Raw genomic sequence first — 20,418 nt, 5'->3', positions numbered from 1 at the left:
TGACATTCAGGAAGAAGGGGCAACTCTACAAGTTGTTACGCTGAGTCCGTCCACAGGTCATGAAAGCATTCTGTACTTGACGATCTCAGAGCACTTCTTCCCCCGTCTCTGCGTTATCTCCAACAGCTCCCCGCCTTGTGATGTAGCCTGAACATGCTCACCCGTGTTGCCCGACGCTTGTATGGCAAGATTCTTGGGCCTGTTACCCTGTTGAACAAGCTCCACTCCAAGTGTGAGTGATCTTCAGAGTCGTTTCCTCAGGCAAATGTCTTGAGACACTTTGATTCCTCTTATCTTGGTACGCAGTGTCTGTCTTGTAGCTGTGTATCCGAAGGAGACATCTAGAGACCTCAAGAGCTTGCAGTATGCATGGAAACTGATGTGACTACTATACCCTGTTCAGTTGTCCACCGCTGTTTGACTGGTGATCTGTATGCAGATTGCAGGTGCCATCTTGTTACTGGTAGGGCGGCTCCCCGGTGTGAAGGTTGTAGCCTCTAACCATTAGCTCTCCATTCCAGGTGATGAAGATAACTAGGAGGCTCTAGGCATTCTCCTCACACTCCCAGACTTCTGTGTAGCCGGGCACTGCTGAATATGGTCAGGCGTGAAGTGTTGGTCTAGTTCCAAGAGCGTTAAACATTAGGTCTTCCTCAGTCCGTCAGGAGGTGGTAGACAGGCAAAGGGGGGCGAGAGCTGTCCTTCCGGTGCTGAAGCATCGCTACAGGCAGTTTGCAGCACTGAATACTGGTAGTCAAAAAGCATGAAGCCACCATCATGATGGGGAACCCTGGCAAAGATAGTGGTGGGAGGGGCCCAGTCCTGTCAACAGCCGTGTTTCGGGGTCACCTCAAGAGAGAGGTTGCAGACGAGGCTGTAGCTACCACAGGGAGATTCTACTCATGTTACGCCCAGTGGACGTCTTGCCCGACAGCTGGAGGGTCTGTCATAAGCTGTCGCAACGATCCTGGGAGTTATCAGGGCGAAAAGGAAGCCTGTCTCTTCCTGTGCTTACTGGAGGTATTCCCCCAGAGCGCCCGACATTGTCTGTTTGGTAATGTCTACGTATATATAAATACATGTCAATATGACTTAATTCCCCCTCGTACTGATAACGGCATGGATGTGCCAAGAGTTTATCCAGTACCTTTCTCATGAGAGTAGCCGCTCTGTCTAGGAGGCATAGTTAATTGTGTGTTGTAACAACATCCGTTTAGCAAATATGTTATATTTTCCATAATATGAAATGATAAACATTGTATCCCTTGTATGAACCTGACTAGAGCCAGTGTTATTTAAGGGCGGCCTCTTATTGTTAGGTCCTGTTGTCTACTTCTGAGAACCTAGTCGTAGGATTAGGTGACAACAGTAGAGATGTGGCCTTGTTAAAGGTCAAAGGCTTAGGTTTTGCCTACGAACCAGGAATAAGTAGAGGCATGACAACATTATAGGAAGCTCCCCTGTGAGTATTATTCAGAGCCTTGCTCGATCTTGCATGTTGTGAAAACTCAGCTGAGTGTAATACTCATGTGTTAACAACCAAGTTTATTCATGCCCCTAAGGCATGGTTTCAACTGTATATTATTCATAACATGTCATTCAAGTGTAATGTACATCAATTGTGCACTGGAACAGAACATAAGTATATATGTGTGCCTGTTCTAATTGAATTTGAAGAGCTGTCTCCTGGCACTGTGGTATCAACAGATTTTAGCTGAGTGTAAATCTCAAAGTGTAAACACTTGAGTTTATCCATAAGTTAAATCTTTTACCACTCAGATAGCTGATTTAAACACTCCATGAAAATGGAATTTGTAACATCAACTGACTTCTTTGATACCCTTTGCCAAGAAAAAAGGATTATATCCCAATAAAGATGTCCCATCTGTGTTTGCATACACTTTAATTCTTCCTTGTCAATTTAAAAAAAAAATTTTTTTTTTTTTAATATATATTTATATATATATAATGTACAAGTTAATCAAGTTAAGTTGGCAAGGAAAGTATTCTTTATCCAATTTGAAGAAGTACCACCACGTGGTCTCTGTGAGTCCACCATGATCATCTGATAAAAATACCAAAACCATAATCTGCCAACCGCAGAAAACATCGTTTCCCAGAAACATAGGAGAGAGAATTACTTGCCTTTCTCTGAGAGTAAAGGAAGTTCCCTCCGTAATATTCCCGGAGGCGCATATCTCAATCTCAGTGTTTGGTTTTCTTTCCAAGCGGGCGAGGTTTGTTGTTATTCTTCGATACAACCCGCTTTCAGTTCTATCAGCGTTCAAGCGTACTGCGGTCCGTATCTACGCTGCCCGCAAAAGTCATCGCAGTTTGTAATGACAGGAAGTATTCATACGCCATATGTAACATTCGCGGGCGCTCTGTGCCTTCAGTTCAATCAGCGTTCAAGCGTACTGCGTTCCGTATCTACGCTGCCCGCAAGAGTCATCGCAGTTTGTAATGACAGAAGTATTCATACGCCGTATGTAACCTTCGCGGGCGCTCGGTACTTTGTACGCCTAAAAATTCGGATCAGAAATGCGCTTCCGGTCGGGATAACGCGCATGGTAAACCTCGCTGTAGTTGATAAAAAGCTGTTAAAACGCAAAAAACTTCCGGGTAATTTCGAAGTTGAAGGTCTTGTTCGTATTCCTACATTGATGTGTAGGGTGACCTGCCGTTGCTTTCCATTGAAAGCGGCAAGGTAAGTTATCGTTCGCGGAGTTCTATTGCGCCAATGAAACCGGTCCAACCGCTGTAAATATCTGTTCGACATTCGTAACGACTGAGTAAGAATAGTTGTCGTTCAATTGCATGTTCACTAGTTAAAAAAGACAAGTAACGGAGCCTGTTAGGCTCTGTGTGTCAACAAGGTATCATTGATGATTGAAGTACCTTCTACTTATGACCAAGTAACTTTGTTACATTTTTAAGCCGTTTCACTTTCATTTTCACGGTTCGTTACGTTGTTCAACGTGATGAATCATTGAATGTATACGGGCGTAGTAATCGCCCTTAAAAAGGAAAGCCCAAACCGTGATTGAAGGTGAATGTTGTAGTTCCTGTGAAGGAAGTCTTCTTAGACGGGAAAGGTCTAAATACACCTCTAGCTCCCCGTAGCAAGAAATTGAAACTGGGGATTATGGGCATTGGCACATGCGCAGAGAGGTACTACCGACAAAGGGAGACTACTCCCCTAAATGGTATACCGACGGAAATCTAGAGTTAGCGACCTTGTTTACAGTCTAGTACTGGTAACATAGGACGCTTCTCAGTCTAGCACTCGTAAGTAAGGTAACTCCTATTAGTTAAATTGAGGTGATGTATTCGAAAGAAATATCAAAAAACCTGAAAGACAGGGGTCCAAAATGCTCAAGTTTGAAAGAAAGTTTCTGGACACCGACGAAACCAAATCATAATAAGCAAGATGGCGGCAAATCCAAGGGAGCGAACCGAGAAAGCACACAAACCGGTGTCAAAAGTCGGATCGGAACCGCTGCTTGTTATTTCAACTTAGCGAAACAAAGCTTCTTTTTTTTTTTTTTTTTTTGAAAACCCGGAAAACCGGAATTTCCGGCTTCAGATTTTTTCAAAAACCGGAAATCCGGCAAAAGCCGGAAGAGTAAAACCCATGATAACCTCTGTAAGTTGACCCTCATTTTGAGACCCGACTTTCTTTGGGTTTTGTAGGTCTTAAAAGGAGGATTCCACTACCTATGACCACGCCACACTGTACTTACCTTCCTTGAATCTGTCTCCCTCTGCTCTTGTTTTCTTTGCTCGTTCTGATCCGGCCAAATCGACCAGATGGAACTTTGCAATGCAGTGGTCGTTCCTGCAAGAAGATACCGATGAAGTACTTTGGATCTAAGTCTAACAAGACCACAGAAGTGTCAAGGTTTGATCTTTCTGGCCAGTTACGTCTACAACGCAGGAAAACTAACCAAATCAACATTTGCAATCGACAGTTATATATAAGCAGTTCAAATAATGAAGTAGAAATTAGGATGAATATTTGTTTATGAATAAAAAAAAAAGCATGGTTGAAACCCAGGAAACTTTTTTTTAACAATAGCAATCAAAGCTTTTTTTCTGAAACAGTTGTACTTAAGACAAGCTTACACGTCCTCTTTCTTGTTTTTTTCTAGGTGGATCGTGAAGATGGCGTGTGATCGACTGGATGTGTCGTTCATTGCGGTGGCACCGGTGGTGCGCGACCGGGCCCCTTCGGACAGGCAATGGAGCGTGGCGTCTGCCGATTGAACCACAACCTCCTTTAGTCCTTTGATCTGTTAGGATGAAGAAGAACAAAATCTGCGTTAATATTGTTTCATCAAAACAAGACAGGACCTTTGGAGACCCTCCAGAGCAAAGACAATTGAAGACATTTTTTCCGATTTCACTGCACAGCGTCATAAGCCTTCCGTGTGTAGCATCTTTTTTCTTCCACATCAGGTTGATTTTGATTCGTCGTCAATGCGTCTGTAGCGGTTGTTTTTCTAGGCAGGGGTGTTGGCCCTACGCAAACCTCTGAACGAGGTGGTCCAAATTTGTCTGACCTCAGTCTATCCTTTGACCTGTCCAGCATGGGTGACCCTACAAAAGGAGCTTAAGCTCCCGCTGGCATAGCTCTCTGGGTTACTTCTTCTTCTTCGTTCATGGGCTGAAACTCCCCCGTTCACTCATGTTTTTGCACAAGTGGGTTTTTACATGTATGACCATTTTTACCCCACCATTCAGGCAGCCATACGCCGCTTTCGGGGGAGTCTGGGTTACTGAAGTTGTAACACTACATAACATTAAAATAAAACGTTTTCTTACCTTAATTTCCCCATTCAGCTCCTCCCGTATGGAGAGTGTCTGCTTTTGTGAAGTCGTGACCAAGAGATCGATCAGGTCTTCGTTGTAGATCTGAAAAAAAATTTTGTTTTAAAGTGTGACATACATGTGGTGTATACCTCTGCATTCAATCACTCATTGAATCAAAACAGATGAGAGAAGCAAAGGAAAGCACACAAAGTTAGTTATGTATGTGAGCTCTCTCTCCTTCACTCACTCACTCAGTCTGCAAGAGAAAGAGAGAGAGAGAGAGAGAGAGAGAGAGAGAGAGAGAGAGAGAGAGAGAGAGAGAGAGAGAGAGAGAGAGAGAGAGAGAGAGGGAGGGAGAGAGAGAGAGAGAGAGAGAGAGAGAGAGAGAGAGAGAGAGAGAGAGAGAGAGAGAGAGCAAAGTTTGACAAAGTTTTGCCAGTGAAGGCTTTTTTAGGGCAACATTTAGGGAAGTAAACCAAAAAAATTAAAAAGGATGAGACCAAATCGGTACTATTTTTGATTATTTTTCAAAGACTTTACCTCCAAGTATGACACCGTCACTTTGAAGGTGTACTCAGGCCTTTCGGCGATTCCTTCGAAGAGGTCCCGGATGATCCTGGGAATGATTCCCATGGCCTCTTCGTCTTGACTGAGTGACGCCTCATAGATGCCACCCATGCTGTGTGTCTTTCCACTTCCCGTCTGCCCATACGCGATGACAGTTGCATTGTATCCTGAAAATGAAATAATATATTTCACAAATATTGTAAGGCCTAACCCGACCTACCCTATTTTTAGGGGCCGACCCTATAACTTTTTATTACATTTGTCAAAACAAAACAAAAAACACAAGAAAACGAGTGCAGAAAACGCAATGAAAGCGAAAGCGCCCGAGTCGCACACTTATTTCCCTGTCAAGTAGGTTTAATTTGTACACATTAGAAAAAAATGTTAAAAAAAAAGTGATTGCCTACCTTCCTACCCTATTTTTTTTGGCTATGTTACCTTAACCACACCTTTTTTTTTGGCCTAACACCCCTTTCAAGACCTCCTAAAATCTGAGAATATCAGGTCTTAAAAAGGAGGAAATCTTTAAAAAATGGGGGTAAATTTACAGAGGTTATGAACAGAAAATCTTAGATAACAAGGTCTTAAAAAGGAGGGAGTCTAAAATTGTGGGTCTTAAAAGGGGGGTTCCACTGTATTTAACAAATTGATAATGATACTACATTGTACAATGGTACATGTGGGACCAGACAAATCTGCCATACATTGCAGGTGACCTATTGCGGTAGGTATATTTTGCTAGAGATAATACTTAAGTAATAGACAAAGGGATGACAGAAAGTGTCCTCTCTTGGGATTGGGAGGTGTAATACTGTAAATTAGTCACTGACACTGTAAAAATAAAATATGTAAATTGTAAGTTTGTAGTGTTAGACTGTTACACAAATAGCCAAGAAAGATAACCATATCAATCGCTGAAGGTAAAACACAGTATAAAAGTAATAGCATACTCCTGAATTAGCCCCGTGGAACTGACATAACAATTAACATAACATATCAGTCAGCGTGACAGTGAATCTCACACGGGGCTAAATCGGAATGTTGCCTGCAGGTACAACTCACCTTTAAAAGTGCTCACAATGAGTTTCTTGGCAGAAGACTCATACACATCTTGCTGGTTATGGTTGGGAGAAAAGACGTAGTCAAAAGTAAATGCCTTGTCTTTGCCTAGGGTGACCTGCGGCTCATCAGGCGTGAACCACAGACATGTCTGACAGCCCTCGTTTTCCTCTTTGGCGATGAGCGGCCGAGCTCTCAGTGCGACTTGCACTGGGATAACTTTACCGCAGGACATGTCTGTTAAGATAAAAAGACTGGATTATTTACTTTGAACATTTAAAAAAAATTAAAAGACACATGTAATTGCAATGCAGTTACATGTCGCTGTCATTCACTCAGTCAGAGTCAGTGTCACTGCTTCAGTACTCAGTACTCAGCAGTTTCAAGTTTGCAAGTTATAAAATCTTAGCTCAGTCATAATACTAGATTTATGTACGCTTTACCATGCAGAGCAGAACTTGAATTATTTAAAATCTGTAAGAATGTTTGTAAAGACGACGATACATGTATACACAGACATATAAGACGTTGACGCTGTCAGCTCGTTCTCATTCTTTATTCCGTGTGCTCTCTCTCATAGCTCAGGCAAGACTGCCCTAAAACCGCAAGGGGAAAATCTCTTCCGTGTTCGCTCACTCACACATTCACACAATCACGAACTCCACGTGATTACTTCTCGCTCTGCTATGTATAGGAATATTCTCGCTCATCAATGTCGACTGGTGTTCACAATGTTACATCTCCCTTGTCATAATATTAAACAATAATGATAAACAAATACAAAAAACGTCTACATGTATTCCTAATTGTTTGAATGCAAGTTAATATAGTAATTGGCAGTCAATGCAATTCCTTGCTCATAATATAATTTTCTCTACTCAATAGGTCCTCTCTCATGCACGCACAGGCGCCAAGTGAAAGCTCAATTAATACTGTAATTACTGTCTTTCTTCTTGTAGATGAAATAAGTTCATGACAGACAGCCTATTTTTCTTGAATAAAGCTTTGTATGTAATTCAGTCGCTGTGGGGGTCTCACGGGTCTCCCGTACCTGGTGGTGTTTGGGTCCAATCCAGGTCCCTGGGCTGCGGCTTGTGGCTTGGGTTCCTCTTGTTGGACCACCTCAGGCATGAACGTCTTGTTCTGACTTGGCTGTTTTCGGATGAAACGCCGGTTGCGACGGTACATGCGGCCATCGTCAGTTCGCACATGGTACGATCGTGGCGTCTTGGCGGGTGCGGTGACTCGGGCCGGTCTCCAGTTGTCATCTGGGGTCAGCTGAACGAAGACTTCATCTCCAGTCTTTAGCGAGGGAAGCGGTCGGCTGGAACGATCGTAGTATTTCTTCTGGCCTGCCTGGCGCTGCTGACGTCGGGCCGTGACGACCTGCGGGTTAATTGTCTTGGGCTGCAGCTGGCTCGCGGTCGCTGGCAGGACGGACCGGAGCTGACGACCCATCAATAGCTGGGCCGGTGACGCTAGGCCGTCTACTGGTGTATTGCGGTACTCGAGGATGCATAGCAGAGCGGAACTCTTGCTGGCTTTGGCCTTGTCCATGATGTTTTTTACTGTCTGTACTGTCTTTTCGGCCAGGCCATTGGACTGGGCATATCTGGGACTAGAGGTAACGTGGTTAAAGTCCCAGGTAGCGGCAAACTGGGCGAAGTCATCGGACGCGAACTGAGGGCCGTTGTCGCTGACCAAGGTTTCTGGGATGCCGTGTCTGCTGAAGTGTGTTGACAGTTTTCTGATGACTGCAGCTGACGTGGTGTTGGCCATCTCGTCGATCTCAAAGTAGCGGCTGTAGAAATCTACCGTGACCAGATAGTCCTTGCCGTCCCAGGTTAAGAGGTCTGAAGCCAGCTTCTGCCAGGGTCGTGTGGGGATGTCGTGAGGTAGCATCGGCTCTTTGCAGTTGCTGTTTTGCCTCTCGTTGCAGACGGTGCAGTTGGCTACGGTGTGTTGTATGTCGGCCGCCATTCTCGGCCAGAAGAGTATTTGCCGCGCTCGTTGGAGGCATTTTTCTACCCCGAGGTGGCTAGAGTGTATCTTTGTCAGCATTTGGGGACGCAGTGCAGTAGGAACGAATATTCTTTCTCCTTTTAGGATCATGCCGTCGATGACGGACAGTTCGTCTCGAAAGCTCCATACGTCTAGGGCGTGCTTGTGGCATTGTTGACGCGTGTCTGGCCAGCCATTGTGGATGTAGGACTTCACGGTGACGAGACTCTGGTCTTCTGCCGTGGCTTTCTTGATCCGGGCCATCTTTTCGTCGCTGACCGGGAGGTTCTTCACGATGCAGTGTATCTGTGCGTCAAGGTCTTCCGTGACGTCATCGGGTTCTGCTGGCAGGAATTTCCTGGAGAGCGTGTCGGCGACTGGGATCTGTTTCCCTGGCACGTGGATGACCTTGATGCTGTACTTCTGCAATCTCAAGAGCATTCTTTGAAGACGGGGGGGCGCTGATGCAAGCGGTTTCTTCATGATCGTCTCTAGCGGTTTATGATCGGACTGTACGAGGATCTCTTGCCCGTATATATACTGATGGAAACGCTTGCAACCGAAGACGATGGCGTATAGCTCCTTTTCTATTTGGGCGTAGTTGACTTCGGTCTTGTTGAGGGATTTGGAGGCATAGGCGATGGGCTTGTGGTCTTGGAAAATCGCCGCTCCCAGGCCGTATTTGCTGGCGTCGACTTGTAGGATAATCTTCTTGGTTGGGTCGTACAGCGCGAGTACTGGTTGGCTTGTCAAAATGGATTTTATCTTGTCCCAGGCTATTTGTTGTTGGCAGTCCCATACGAAATCGCTGTCTTCTTTCAGCATGTCTCTGAGTGGCTTCGTAGTATCGGCAAGGTGCGGTGCGAACTTTGCCAAGTAGGTCACCATGCCCAGCATGGTCTCCAGTTCTTTCTTGTCTACTGGCGGTTTCATGTTGACTATGGCCTTCACTTTTGCTGGATCTGGCTTGACACCTTCTGATGAGATGACGTGGCCGAAATATTCGATTTCTTGCATGCAGATAGTCAGTTTATCGGGATTGAGCTTCATGTGTTTTTCTGTAGCTCTGTCCAGTGCCGCCTTGAGGGTCTTGTCGTGTTCTTCTTTTGTTCGGCCGGCGATGAGAATGTCGTCGACCAGCCCCACGAGTCCCGGGATGTTTTCAAACGTCTCGTCGACCTTGCGCTGGAATTCGTCTTGGGAGCTGACCAACCCGAACGGAACGCGCAAAAAACGGTATCTGCCGAAGGGCGAGTTAAAGGTGGTAAGGTATGATGACTCGGCCGAGAGGGACATCTGCCAGTATCCTGCTTTCGCGTCCAATTTGCTGAAATATTTGGCGCCGGGAATTTTGGCGAGTGCGTCTTCAAGCGTCGGCATTGCGTAGTGTGGTCTCTTCACGGCCTGATTGAGGTCTTTTGGGTCCAGGCAGATGCGCAGTTTCCCGTTAGGCTTTTCGACGACAACGAGAGAGTTGACCCAGTCTGTAGGTTGGGTGACTTTGGCAAGCACTCCAGCTGCTTCCATGGCGTCGATCTCTTCTTTCAGACGATCTCGTATTGCGTGCGGTATGCGCCTGGGGGAATGTACCACGGGGGTGGCGTTTTAGTGCAGGTGGATAGTGACTTCTCCGTCCAGGTTGCCCAGGCCATCGTTGAAAAGGTGACTGTATTCTTTGAGGACAGATTCGTGGGTCATTTCGGGGTTGGTGACAGTCAATATCATCTTGATGATCTGTAGCTGGAGGGACGCCTGGAGTCCGAGGACAGGCTGAGAGTGGCCGGTTGTCTCAGCGACGTAGAACGTGCCTTGGTATTTCCGATCCTTGTAGGAACATTTGATCTGCATGATTCCCTTGACGTCAATACGCTGACCCGTATACCCATAGAGGCTGGTCTTTCCTTGTTTGAGTGGGGGCTGCACCGACATGCGCTTGTAGATCTGGTAGGGGATGACGTTTGCTTGTGCCCCGGTGTCGACTTTGAAGCGTATAACGTCGCCGGTGTCCAGGGTTATGTTGGCGTACGCAGTGTCTGGGTGGTCTTTGCCGATGGCGATGACGTCAATATTCAGGAAAGAGTCGTCGTCTTCTTCGTCGTGTTCTTCTATGTCGTGGACCGTCTTTGTAGGTCTTCGTGAGCGACATACTTTGGCGAAGTGGTTGGGTTTGGTACAGTTACTGCAGCGTTTTCCGTAGGCTGGACATGCTCTCCGTCCGTGTCTCTGGCCGCAATTGTTGCAGTCGTACTCGTCGTTGTTCTGACTTATTTCTTCTTGTTGTTTTGGTGATGGACGTCTGTTTCTTGAGCTGCTATCGAAACGTCGTTTCTTGATGACTTCTATTGTCCCTTCTGTCAGCATTGTCGCCAGCTGCTGTTTCGTTGCTTCGTGGGTGACGACAATTTCTATGGCTTTTTCCATGGTCAGCTGGTCTCCACTTTGAAGTAGCTTTTCTCGAACTTCTTGGGAGGTTATACCGCATACTATTCGGTCACGAACCATTTCGTCGGCGTCTTTGTAAGAGCAGTCTTTGACGAGTGTGCGGATGTCTGTGATGAACGTCTCGAAGGATTCGCCAGTCTGTTGCTTTCTATTCAGGAAGAGATATCGGGCGAAGAGCGTGTTCTTTTTTGGAGTGGTGTGTTGTTCAAATTTCTTATATAGTACCTGTAGTTGCTTGCTCTCCTCGTCCGATAAGCTCCAGGTGTTGTAGATTTCTCTTCCCCTTTCTCCTGTCCAAATGAGGAGGTAGGCGCACTTTTCGGGTTCCGCCGACTTGTGTAGGGGTCCAGCAAACATAAGTTCTGCGTGCTGTTTGAATTTTCGCCATTCTTCCTGCAGGTTTCTGGAGTCCCAGTTTATGTTTGGATTCTGCATGGATGACGCCATTCTTGCTGCGTAGAGTTCGTATCCCACTCTTCTGACACATTGTAAAGACGGCGATACATGTATACACAGACATATAAGACGTTGACGCTGTCAGCTCGTTCTCATTCTTTATTCCGTGTGCTCTCTCTCATAGCTCAGGCAAGACTGCCCTAAAACCGCAAGGGGAAAATCTCTTCCGTGTTCGCTCACTCACACATTCACACAATCACGAACTCCACGTGATTACTTCTCGCTCTGCTATGTATAGGAATATTCTCGCTCATCAATGTCGACTGGTGTTCACAATGTTACAATGTTCAAATACTGAAATAGACTAAGTCTAATTTAAATTACTAATCTAAATAAGTAAATCTCTGAACATACACGCTCCCCAATTCCCCCCCCCCCCCACCCCTACACGAACTCCTCAATCCCATACATCCCAATCCCATGGGCATGCTTTCTTCCAATTTCGTTCATCTACTCTTCTTCTTCTTCTTCTCTCCGTTGGGACCGGGTTTATTTGATAAACGTAAGTGGTCCCGCGTTGATGTCACTTGTCGATTCCGGATGCGGTGTGTGCCTCTTGGAATCGGGATGACAATTTAAAAAAAAACAGCACTGAGAAAGGGCAGGAACTGGATAGGTTGGGAGGCGTTTAAAAAGTTCTATGTACAGGGGTTGAGGGATTATTAGGGGTTGCCCACTGGCGGTTGCAGGGGACTGCTACCGCGGAGACGTGAGCGGAACGACTCAAGGCTTGGGGCTGATGTCGTCGTCGTGGGAAGATGGTTCCAGTTGGAGATAGTCCGTGGGAAAAAGGTGTTGCATATGGCTTTATGGAAGTCCTGTTGCTGCCTCAGCCCATCTCCTCTTGTTCTTGCGTCGGAGCTATGGAGATAGTTCTTTTCATCTATGCCGACCATCTTGTGCTTGATTTTGTACAGCATCATGAGGCGATTGTTTTCTCGTCTATTTTCCAGAGTTTCCCATCCTAGGTTGTTCAGCATGTTGGTAACTACGCCAGGCGTTTTTTCGAAGTAGTTGTTATGGGCGTATCTGGCTGCTCTTCTCTGGACCATTTCTAATGCCTGCTTGTCATTTTCCTGATGTGGGTCCCACACTGTTGACGCGTATTCGAGCGTGGGACGAACCATGGTTGTGTAGGTAGCTGACTTCACCTTCATCGTGCATTCTTTGAAGTTTCTTCTGAGAAATCCCACGGTTCTGTTTCCTTTGGCGGTCACGTTCTTGATGTGATTGGTCCAAGATAGGTTTTCGGTGATGGTGACTCCTAAGTATTTGCTCTCCTTGGTAGTTTCGAGAGTCTGTCCATGTAGGTGGTAGGTGGACAATATCGGCGGCTTATTCTTGCTGGGAAGTATGCGGATGATGTTGCATTTGCTCGGGTTAAACTCCATTTGCCATTTCTGTTCCCAATTTTGGAGTGCGTTCAGATCTCAAAGACATGTTACTTAAAGTACAATGTCAATTTCAACATTTCCTTTTTTTCTACCTTACAGTTACAGACGGAGGTTTACACAAGTCGATGTCAATATCAATCATCAATCATAAATTTCAACTCACCGAACTCAGTCACACAATATTTCGACTTGATCAAGAAAAAAATAATATTTATAAAACGATCGACCAAGTGCAAAGATCTTCTAATGCATATCAAGCAACAGATCAACTTAATGCATCACATTTGACAAAACAAACCTGATAAATTGTAGACCATACGGCTTCACTTTTCTGCGAATAATTCGTAATCTCGAGCTATTTCAGTTTTGTTTGAAACTTCCCACAAACTATGAGCTTTGTGATTGGTTGATTTGAGGCAGTCGAGATAACTTCCTGTCTGCGTGAATGACCTCCCCTCAATGACCTCTACAGTGACCTCCCCTTGCGTTTTCCGGTCTCATCAACGTGTTTTGCTGCTAGGATTTCATCACGCAAGTGCGGTTACTTCGTTCCCTTTAGATCAACGCACGCAATATGATTCGTTTGGCGGCATCTCGTGGAAGTGGTGGAGGAGACCCAGATACGGAACGAGAGCGGATCGAAAATGAAAAACAGCAAGCTCGCATGATGACCCTACAGAACGTCGTTCTTTTTGCAATGACATGTGGGATTATTCGAGCAGGTACTGTTATTCGTTATTAAGTTTCAGTGTGATCTATTGCTGTGTGTTGTCATCTTTTACGACGAGTGTGTGTCACTCAAGAATTTTTGTGTTGAAAGTTCAAGCCAGAGGTTGCAATACCTTAACTGGCTTAACACACACACACACACACACAATCAATCAATCAATCAATGAGGCTTATATCGCGCATATTCCGTGGGTACCAGGGCCGGACTAGGCGAAGAGGAGGGGGGGGGTTGCCAGTGGTGGCCCAGGGGGATGTCCCCCCTGGCGGCAGGGGCGGATCAGTTCATTTTATGACTGGTTTTTTTCAAAAGTATATTGTGAAGATATGGGTGTGAAGGCGCGAAGCGCCGAGCCGACGGCGCGAAGCGCCTAGCTTGCTAGGGGGGTCCGGGGGCATGCCCCCCCGGAAAATTTTGAAAAAAAGGATGCAAAATGGTGCAATCTGGTGCATTCTGAGGATGATCATTACCAGTTTCAGGCAGCAGATTTTGTCACTGATTAATACCCCAAAAATTGAAACTCAATGTAAAATAAAGAAATGCATACCTCATACAATATTTTTATTTTTTGGCTGGGGGGGGGGGGGTCCGGAAACCCTAGAACCCACCCCCCCCTCCTCGTTGTGGGGGTCAGGGGGCGAAGCCCCCTGAAGCTGACGGGTAGGTCATATTCTGAGATAGGAAAATGGTCGCTCCTTGCATGAAACGGCATAAAATAAGCAATAATAAAAAAAATATTAAATAAGTAAGGTACATGTTTAGGCTAGGGGGGGGGGGTTGCGCAACCCCCATAACCCCCCCGGTAGTCCGGCCCTGGTGGGTACAGTTCTAGGCGCTCTGCAGTGATGCCGTGTGAGATGAAATTTTATACGGCCAGTAATTGCAGCCATTTCGGCGCATATTTACCTTTCACCGCCTATTTTCCAAGTCACACGGGTATAGGTAGACAATTATTAACTGTGCCTAAGCAATTTTTGCCAGGAAAGACCCTTTTGTCAATCGTGGGATCTTTAACGTGCACACCCAATGTAGTGTACACGGGGGGGAGTTCGGACACCGAAGAGAGTCTGCACACAAATTTGACTCTGAAATAAATTTCCGCCGAACCTGGGATCGAACTCACGCTGACAGCGGCCAACTGAATACAAATCCAGCGCGCTACCAACTGAGCTATATCCCCGCCACACATATACACACACATTCACAAACACACACACACAAACACACACACACACTCTCTCTCTCTCTCTCTCTCTCTCTCACAGACACAGACATTCCAACACACAAACACAAACACACACACACTCAAACACACCCATAATCAAACACAAAACGGACGACTCAGCCCGAGTTTTGAAAATAACAGAAATGTTCACATTTGCTGCAGCAAGTCATGCAAGTCTTCAGATCAGTTGATCTTATTAGGCCCAAAAAAAAAATAGGTCTGTTTACGGTAACATAGGGTGAAAAAATAGGGTCGGTAGGTCGCGGTTTGTTTTTGTTTTTCAATTTTTTTTTTTTTTTTCTCCCCTCTCTATGATGTTTCACAGTTCATTTCTTCTCATCAATCCCTGTTTTTTCCTGTTGAAAAACGTTAATGATACTAAAACTCGCTGGATAGGTACTGATAATTTTCACCCCATCCTTTTCATGACAACATTTATCAAGCTTTACAGCTAGCGGGTGGCGAACACCACTGCGTGCATCCATTTTGAAAGGAAGTAACACGAGTGACGACCCTTTACTCCTAACAGTACTTTGAGCTTACCTCCCTTCTGTCGTCTGCTGTTTGAGCGCAAACAGCTCTATTTTGGATGCGGGTTTTTTTTGTGGTTTTTTTTCAGACGATCCAAAAAAAAGTTAGGGTCGGGCCTAAAAACTAGTATCGGTCGGGTTACCGTAAACAGACATATTTTTTGGGGGCCTTACAACAATTAAACAGGTGTATTTTAATGAGTGTGTTTCATTTCACTTTCAGCTCCATGGTTCATGGCCCAGCTGAATTCTGCATAACTGACACCAGGAAGACTTGGGTAACGAGCAGTGTGACAGAGCCAGATGGATGGACCGGAGAGCTTGCCGCAGATAACCGATTGATTGTGTGTGTGCATGAAAGACCAAGGATTAGACTTAGAGTGTCTGCTTCCTCTGAGAGCAAGGCTTATTTCAGCATCAGTCATTTTTTCACTTGCAAAAATATGTCTGTCGTGAATGTGGATGTATGTTATAATGTATATGCTGCAGTAAGCGTGAGAAACATGTTACAGTGCCGGTCAATGGTGTGTGCATGATGTGTCTAAATAACTTTGAGTGGCATGTATGAATTATGTCTTGAGTATGAATGTGTGAAAATGAAATAAGTATGGTACACTCATCAGATGTACATTTCCATCATACATGTATTGGGCAAACCTGTAGATCTTGTTTTAAAATTTTCAGTTAGAAAATATTTGTTAGCCAGTGGAGATCTTTAATAAAAGTCGGATATAGTGATAACAAGTTGTTGGTCTGTGTTGATGCTTTGCTATAATCTTTTTGAAAGTACATCAGAACTCATTCATGCATGGTGACAAGACTGCAACTAAGAATAGACACTTGCAATTGTGGGCTCTGAGAAATGCAACCAAAAAAACCATTCAAAGAGTCTTGCATACATGTTCACAGATTGAGGGAGAGGATCAGTATGAATAGAATTAATAATAACATGAAGAAAGTATATTTTATCGTTGTTAATCTTTATTTCATCTAAATTTCAAACAAAACCATTCAAATATCATCAGGCCCTTTCGACAGGAACAAAATTGTGCGCAATGCTGATACAAAGTGCTGCAAATAACTGAATTACTTGACCCGAGGTGAAAACAACTAAATTCAAATTGTTCTTTCTACCTAAATTGTCAACATAAAATATCACACAAAGCTGGAGATCAACTCAAGTACACAGTGGAACACCCTTCTAAGACCTTGATTTTCCAGGTTTTTAGGTCATAACCTCCTTAAATTTACCTCCATTATACGACTCCCTCCTTTTTAAGGACTGATTTTATCAGATTTTGGAAGATCTTAAAGGGAGAGTTCCACTGTACACGTAATACCTACTGCACACACAATCCAGATATCCTCTTAAATAAATTAGCAGGCATATCTGTATTTTATGATACAAAACTGGACTTCTGTTCTAGAGGGAACAGCTTGACTAGTACAGTAGTCACCAATCATGGGTGATGCATGCTTTTAGCAAATGCATGAGATCATTTACTGAATTATACATTTTTTATGGACACGGGTCGTTAACTTTCAAGGGTGATTTTACTAATAATAGAATGCATAATAAAGAGCACGACAGATTTTGCTTGAAAAATCAAAAGGCCCCCTTTCTTTTTTTTACAAAAAGTCTTCCGATTTTCAGTGAATTGTTACAAATCATGCACTCAAGAGGGTTTGTTCTTGGTAGTTCCACTTCACAGAAATTAACATACTCTCAAGTGTTTTAATAAAAAAGTTATTTCCAATTTTTTGTTGTAGGATGTATAGATCACTGCGTCCGGAAATTCAAATGCTATCTGGGGTATGGCTGCCTTTCTTTATTTGGAGTTTAACGTCGTTTTCAACCACGAAGGTTATATCTCGACAGGGAAAGGGGGGATATGGGATAGAGCCACTTGTCAATTGTTTCTTGTTCACAAAAGCACTAATCAAAAATTTGCTCCAGGGGCTTGCAACGTAGTACAATATATTACCTTACTGGGAGAATGCAAGTTTCCAGTACAAAGGACTTAACATTTCTTACATACTGCTTGACTAAAAATCTGAATGGCGGGTAAAAACGGTCATACACGTAAAAACCCACTCATGCGAAACATGAGTGAATGTGGGAGTTTCAGCCCATGAACGAAGAAGAAGAAATGCTATGTGATAAACAAAACAAATGCAAAGAGTGAGACTGATCAGTTACTCCTACCAGAATAATTGTGGCTTAGACTTGAGGAGTGTTCATAAAATACTGTCAGTGTTAAGGTCAAACTTACATGAAGAATTACTTCCGTAACAGGTACAGGCTGATATGTTGAAAGTATATGCCAGGTGTATATGCCTGAGGGGAAAAGAAAACACTTCCGCTTCATTTTAAGAGACAAATCAATGAAACAGCACAAAAACATTTAATTTTTAATCTGAAGTAAAGGACGAAGTAAGTGGTAGATATAAAACATTCATTATGAAAGGAACCAGCCTTTTGTTTTTAGTTTCTAATGCCACTGTATTTTCATAATTACATATTGACTAACTACAGAATTCCTCCTGCATAGGTGATGATGCAGCTTACGAAACATCAAGGCACTCGGCTTAATCATTTTGTTGCTCTCCACACTTCTTCTTCTTCTGCGTTCGTGGGCTGAAACTCTCACGTACACTCGTGTTTTTTGCACGAGTGGAATTTTACGTGTATGACCGTTTTTTACCCCGCCATTTAGGCAGCCATACGCCGTTTTCGGAGGAGCTCTCCACACTAATATTTTTGGTATACTCTAAGGTTGAATTATTTTGTAATTCGATTATCAAAATAAGAATAAGACAAAATCATAAACCATAAATGCACTATCAATGAACTTACAATTATTTCATAATACATGTATTAATTAAATAAATCAATGTCACGTTCATCTGGATTTAATTCACAGTATAAATCAATCAAATAAATTACTGTTCACGAGTAAGAACAAATGCATTCACCATCATAAAGGTAAAGTAGTTGCCTAGAAGTTTCCTGATCTTGCTACTGAACCGTATGCCATCAGTACATACGGATAAAACAGTCACTGACTAAAATGTACAGCAACAGAATTATTTGCATCAACATTTTTATGGCCTATGTACAAAAGAAAGCTTTGAAGGACTCTCTCTTTGTATCTCTGTAGGATTATGCCCTAAACCTCATAAATAAACTCTCTCTCTCTCTCTCTCTCTCTCTCTCTCTCTCTCTCTCTCTCTCTCTCTCTCTCTCTCTCTCTCTCTCTCTCTCTCTCTCTCTCTCTCTCTCTCTCTCTCTCTCTCTCTGTAAACTGACAACTGGTAATTATTAAGTACATATAATATTATGTCAATACACATCACCCACCATTAATAAGCATCTACAATATTACTTCAGTGGTACCTCTGTTTTATGACCTCATACAATCATACAATCAATTAGGTCTTAGAAATCTTAGCCCTTACACTGGTGCAATTCTGTAACACATGTTGCATAGCCACTGGTGAATTAACAGAGAGGACAATAAAAACGGTCATACATGTATAGGTTTTCGCATCCATGGGAGGTAATCGGCACCGACCAAACAGACTGAGCCAGTAGCGCGACAACCAGCCTAAGGGTTAAGATCTAGGTAAACTTACTGACAATGTGGAGAAATGTTATTTCTTTATTTGGTGTTTAACGTCGTTTTTAAAGGGGGGGGGGGGGGGGGGGGGGGGGGAAGATGGGATAGAGTCACTTGTTAATTGTTTCTTGTTCACAAAAGCACTAATCAAAAAATTGCTCCAGGGGCTTGCAACGTAGTACAATATATTACCTTACTGGGAGAATGCAAGTTTCCAGTACAAAGGCCTTAACATTTCTTACATATTGCTTGACTAAAATCTTTACAAACATTGACTATATTCTATACAAGAAACACTTAACAAGGGTAAAAGGAGAAACAGAATCCGTTAGTCGCCTCTTACGACATGTTCTTCCCCCTAACCCGCGGGGGGTGAGAAATGTTCTGAGAAAGTGAGGTCTTAGTATAGATATATAGGGAGTCTCGTAATGGACAGTTTTAAAATAAAAGTTCCACTGTATTACAAACTTTCTTGAAAAACAAACTTTTGGTTACATAAAACACATACAAGTGAAATAATACAAATGCATAAACATAATTATCACACAAATGTCAAACTTTCTCGTTATGAAGAATTCTCGTCTGGTTGCGGAAAATGCGCAATTCATGGCACTGTCATTGTTCAACAACTACATCAATAGCAAACTTTTTAATTTAAAACTAGTTTTTCTTATTCTGGTGCGTTCCTTTGGAATTCACTACCTGTAAATATCAAGTCATGTCTGTCATTATCTTCTTTTAAAAGACAGCTCCGAAAGCACCTCTCTAACGACTAAGTCGGTGTACACTTTGTGCGAGTGTGTGTGAGGATGTGTAAAAGAGAAAGTGTATAGTATGCTTCCATTAACAAGCACACTTTTTAATTTTTATTTTGTTATACCTTTCCCTATTGTTTTTTTTAAATTTTTTAAATTTTTTTATTCTTCATATTTGTTCTTTGTTTCATGTGTGTATTATAGTAGGGACTAGCTGTAAGAAAGGACCATATGGACCTAATGCTATCATCCCTCGGTAATAAAGTTTTCAAGTTCGAGTTCTGTCTCTCGCTCCTTTTCATGACCAAACTCATCAGTTTTCTTTTAAATAACATTTGGTTTTCCAAATTGTTCAGCATTAACAAGATTACCCTTTCCATATTTTGTCTTGCATTTTATGAATGGAGAACCAAAGAGCGTTAACTAAAACATTTGTACATACATGTACATACATAAATATACTAGATGAATACCCGCTTCGCCGGGTACCGGCTTCGCCGGGAAGAAGTAGAGCCGAATACCAGGCTGTGCCTGGGACCCGGCAAAGCCGGGTGTGCGCCGGCGAAGCACGGAGGAAGGGAGACAAACGCGGCTGAAAACACTGGAGAAGATAAGGAAGAGTTACTGGGAATGGATCGAGAGAAAAACCAAAATCGGTTCAGCGCTGCGCGCGAAAAACCAAAATCGGTTCAGCGCTGCGCGCTGAGAGCACGTGTTGAAATATCTCATCGATGAGGTTGTGTCCGGGGTGTAGCTGAATACGGTGTCCAAATTTGAAAAAGATCCACCGAGAACTTTGGCCGTGCATCGCGAACAGACAGACAGACAGA

General features: G+C 43.6%; 1 protein-coding gene and 1 long non-coding RNA gene across 3 annotated transcripts in view; one reads left to right on the top strand and one right to left on the bottom strand.

Annotated features, from left to right (window-relative positions):
- Window positions 1–13,176, bottom strand: part of LOC138968420 (chromosome-associated kinesin KIF4-like) — a 53,586-nt gene extending 40,410 nt beyond the window's left edge. Inside the window, exons 1-6 of one of the 2 annotated variants that reach the window (XM_070340999.1) lie at window positions 13,030–13,176; window positions 6,442–6,675; window positions 5,353–5,546; window positions 4,825–4,914; window positions 4,126–4,292; window positions 3,744–3,838 (exon numbers count right to left, since the gene is read on the bottom strand). In XM_070340999.1, the coding sequence (XP_070197100.1) occupies window positions 3,744–3,838; window positions 4,126–4,292; window positions 4,825–4,914; window positions 5,353–5,546; window positions 6,442–6,675; window positions 13,030–13,048 (799 nt within the window). In that variant the 5' untranslated portion in view covers window positions 13,049–13,176. The remainder of the gene's footprint in view (window positions 1–3,743; window positions 3,839–4,125; window positions 4,293–4,824; window positions 4,915–5,352; window positions 5,547–6,441; window positions 6,676–13,029) is intronic. The other variant, XM_070340998.1, reaches the window with a different exon arrangement.
- A 49-nt stretch (window positions 13,177–13,225) lies between these two features.
- Window positions 13,226–15,957, top strand: LOC138968428 (uncharacterized). The gene is made up of 2 exons (XR_011456182.1): window positions 13,226–13,453; window positions 15,437–15,957. It is a non-coding gene; the product is annotated as an uncharacterized lncRNA (long non-coding RNA).
- The last annotated feature ends 4,461 nt before the right edge of the window (window positions 15,958–20,418 follow it).

This window comes from Littorina saxatilis, linkage group LG6 (assembly GCF_037325665.1).
Source record: "Littorina saxatilis isolate snail1 linkage group LG6, US_GU_Lsax_2.0, whole genome shotgun sequence".
In the NCBI taxonomy this organism is placed as follows: Eukaryota; Metazoa; Mollusca; class Gastropoda; order Littorinimorpha; family Littorinidae; genus Littorina; species Littorina saxatilis.
The sequence above is the reverse complement of the archived record's forward strand: the minus strand, read 5'-3'. Positions and strand labels throughout refer to the sequence as shown.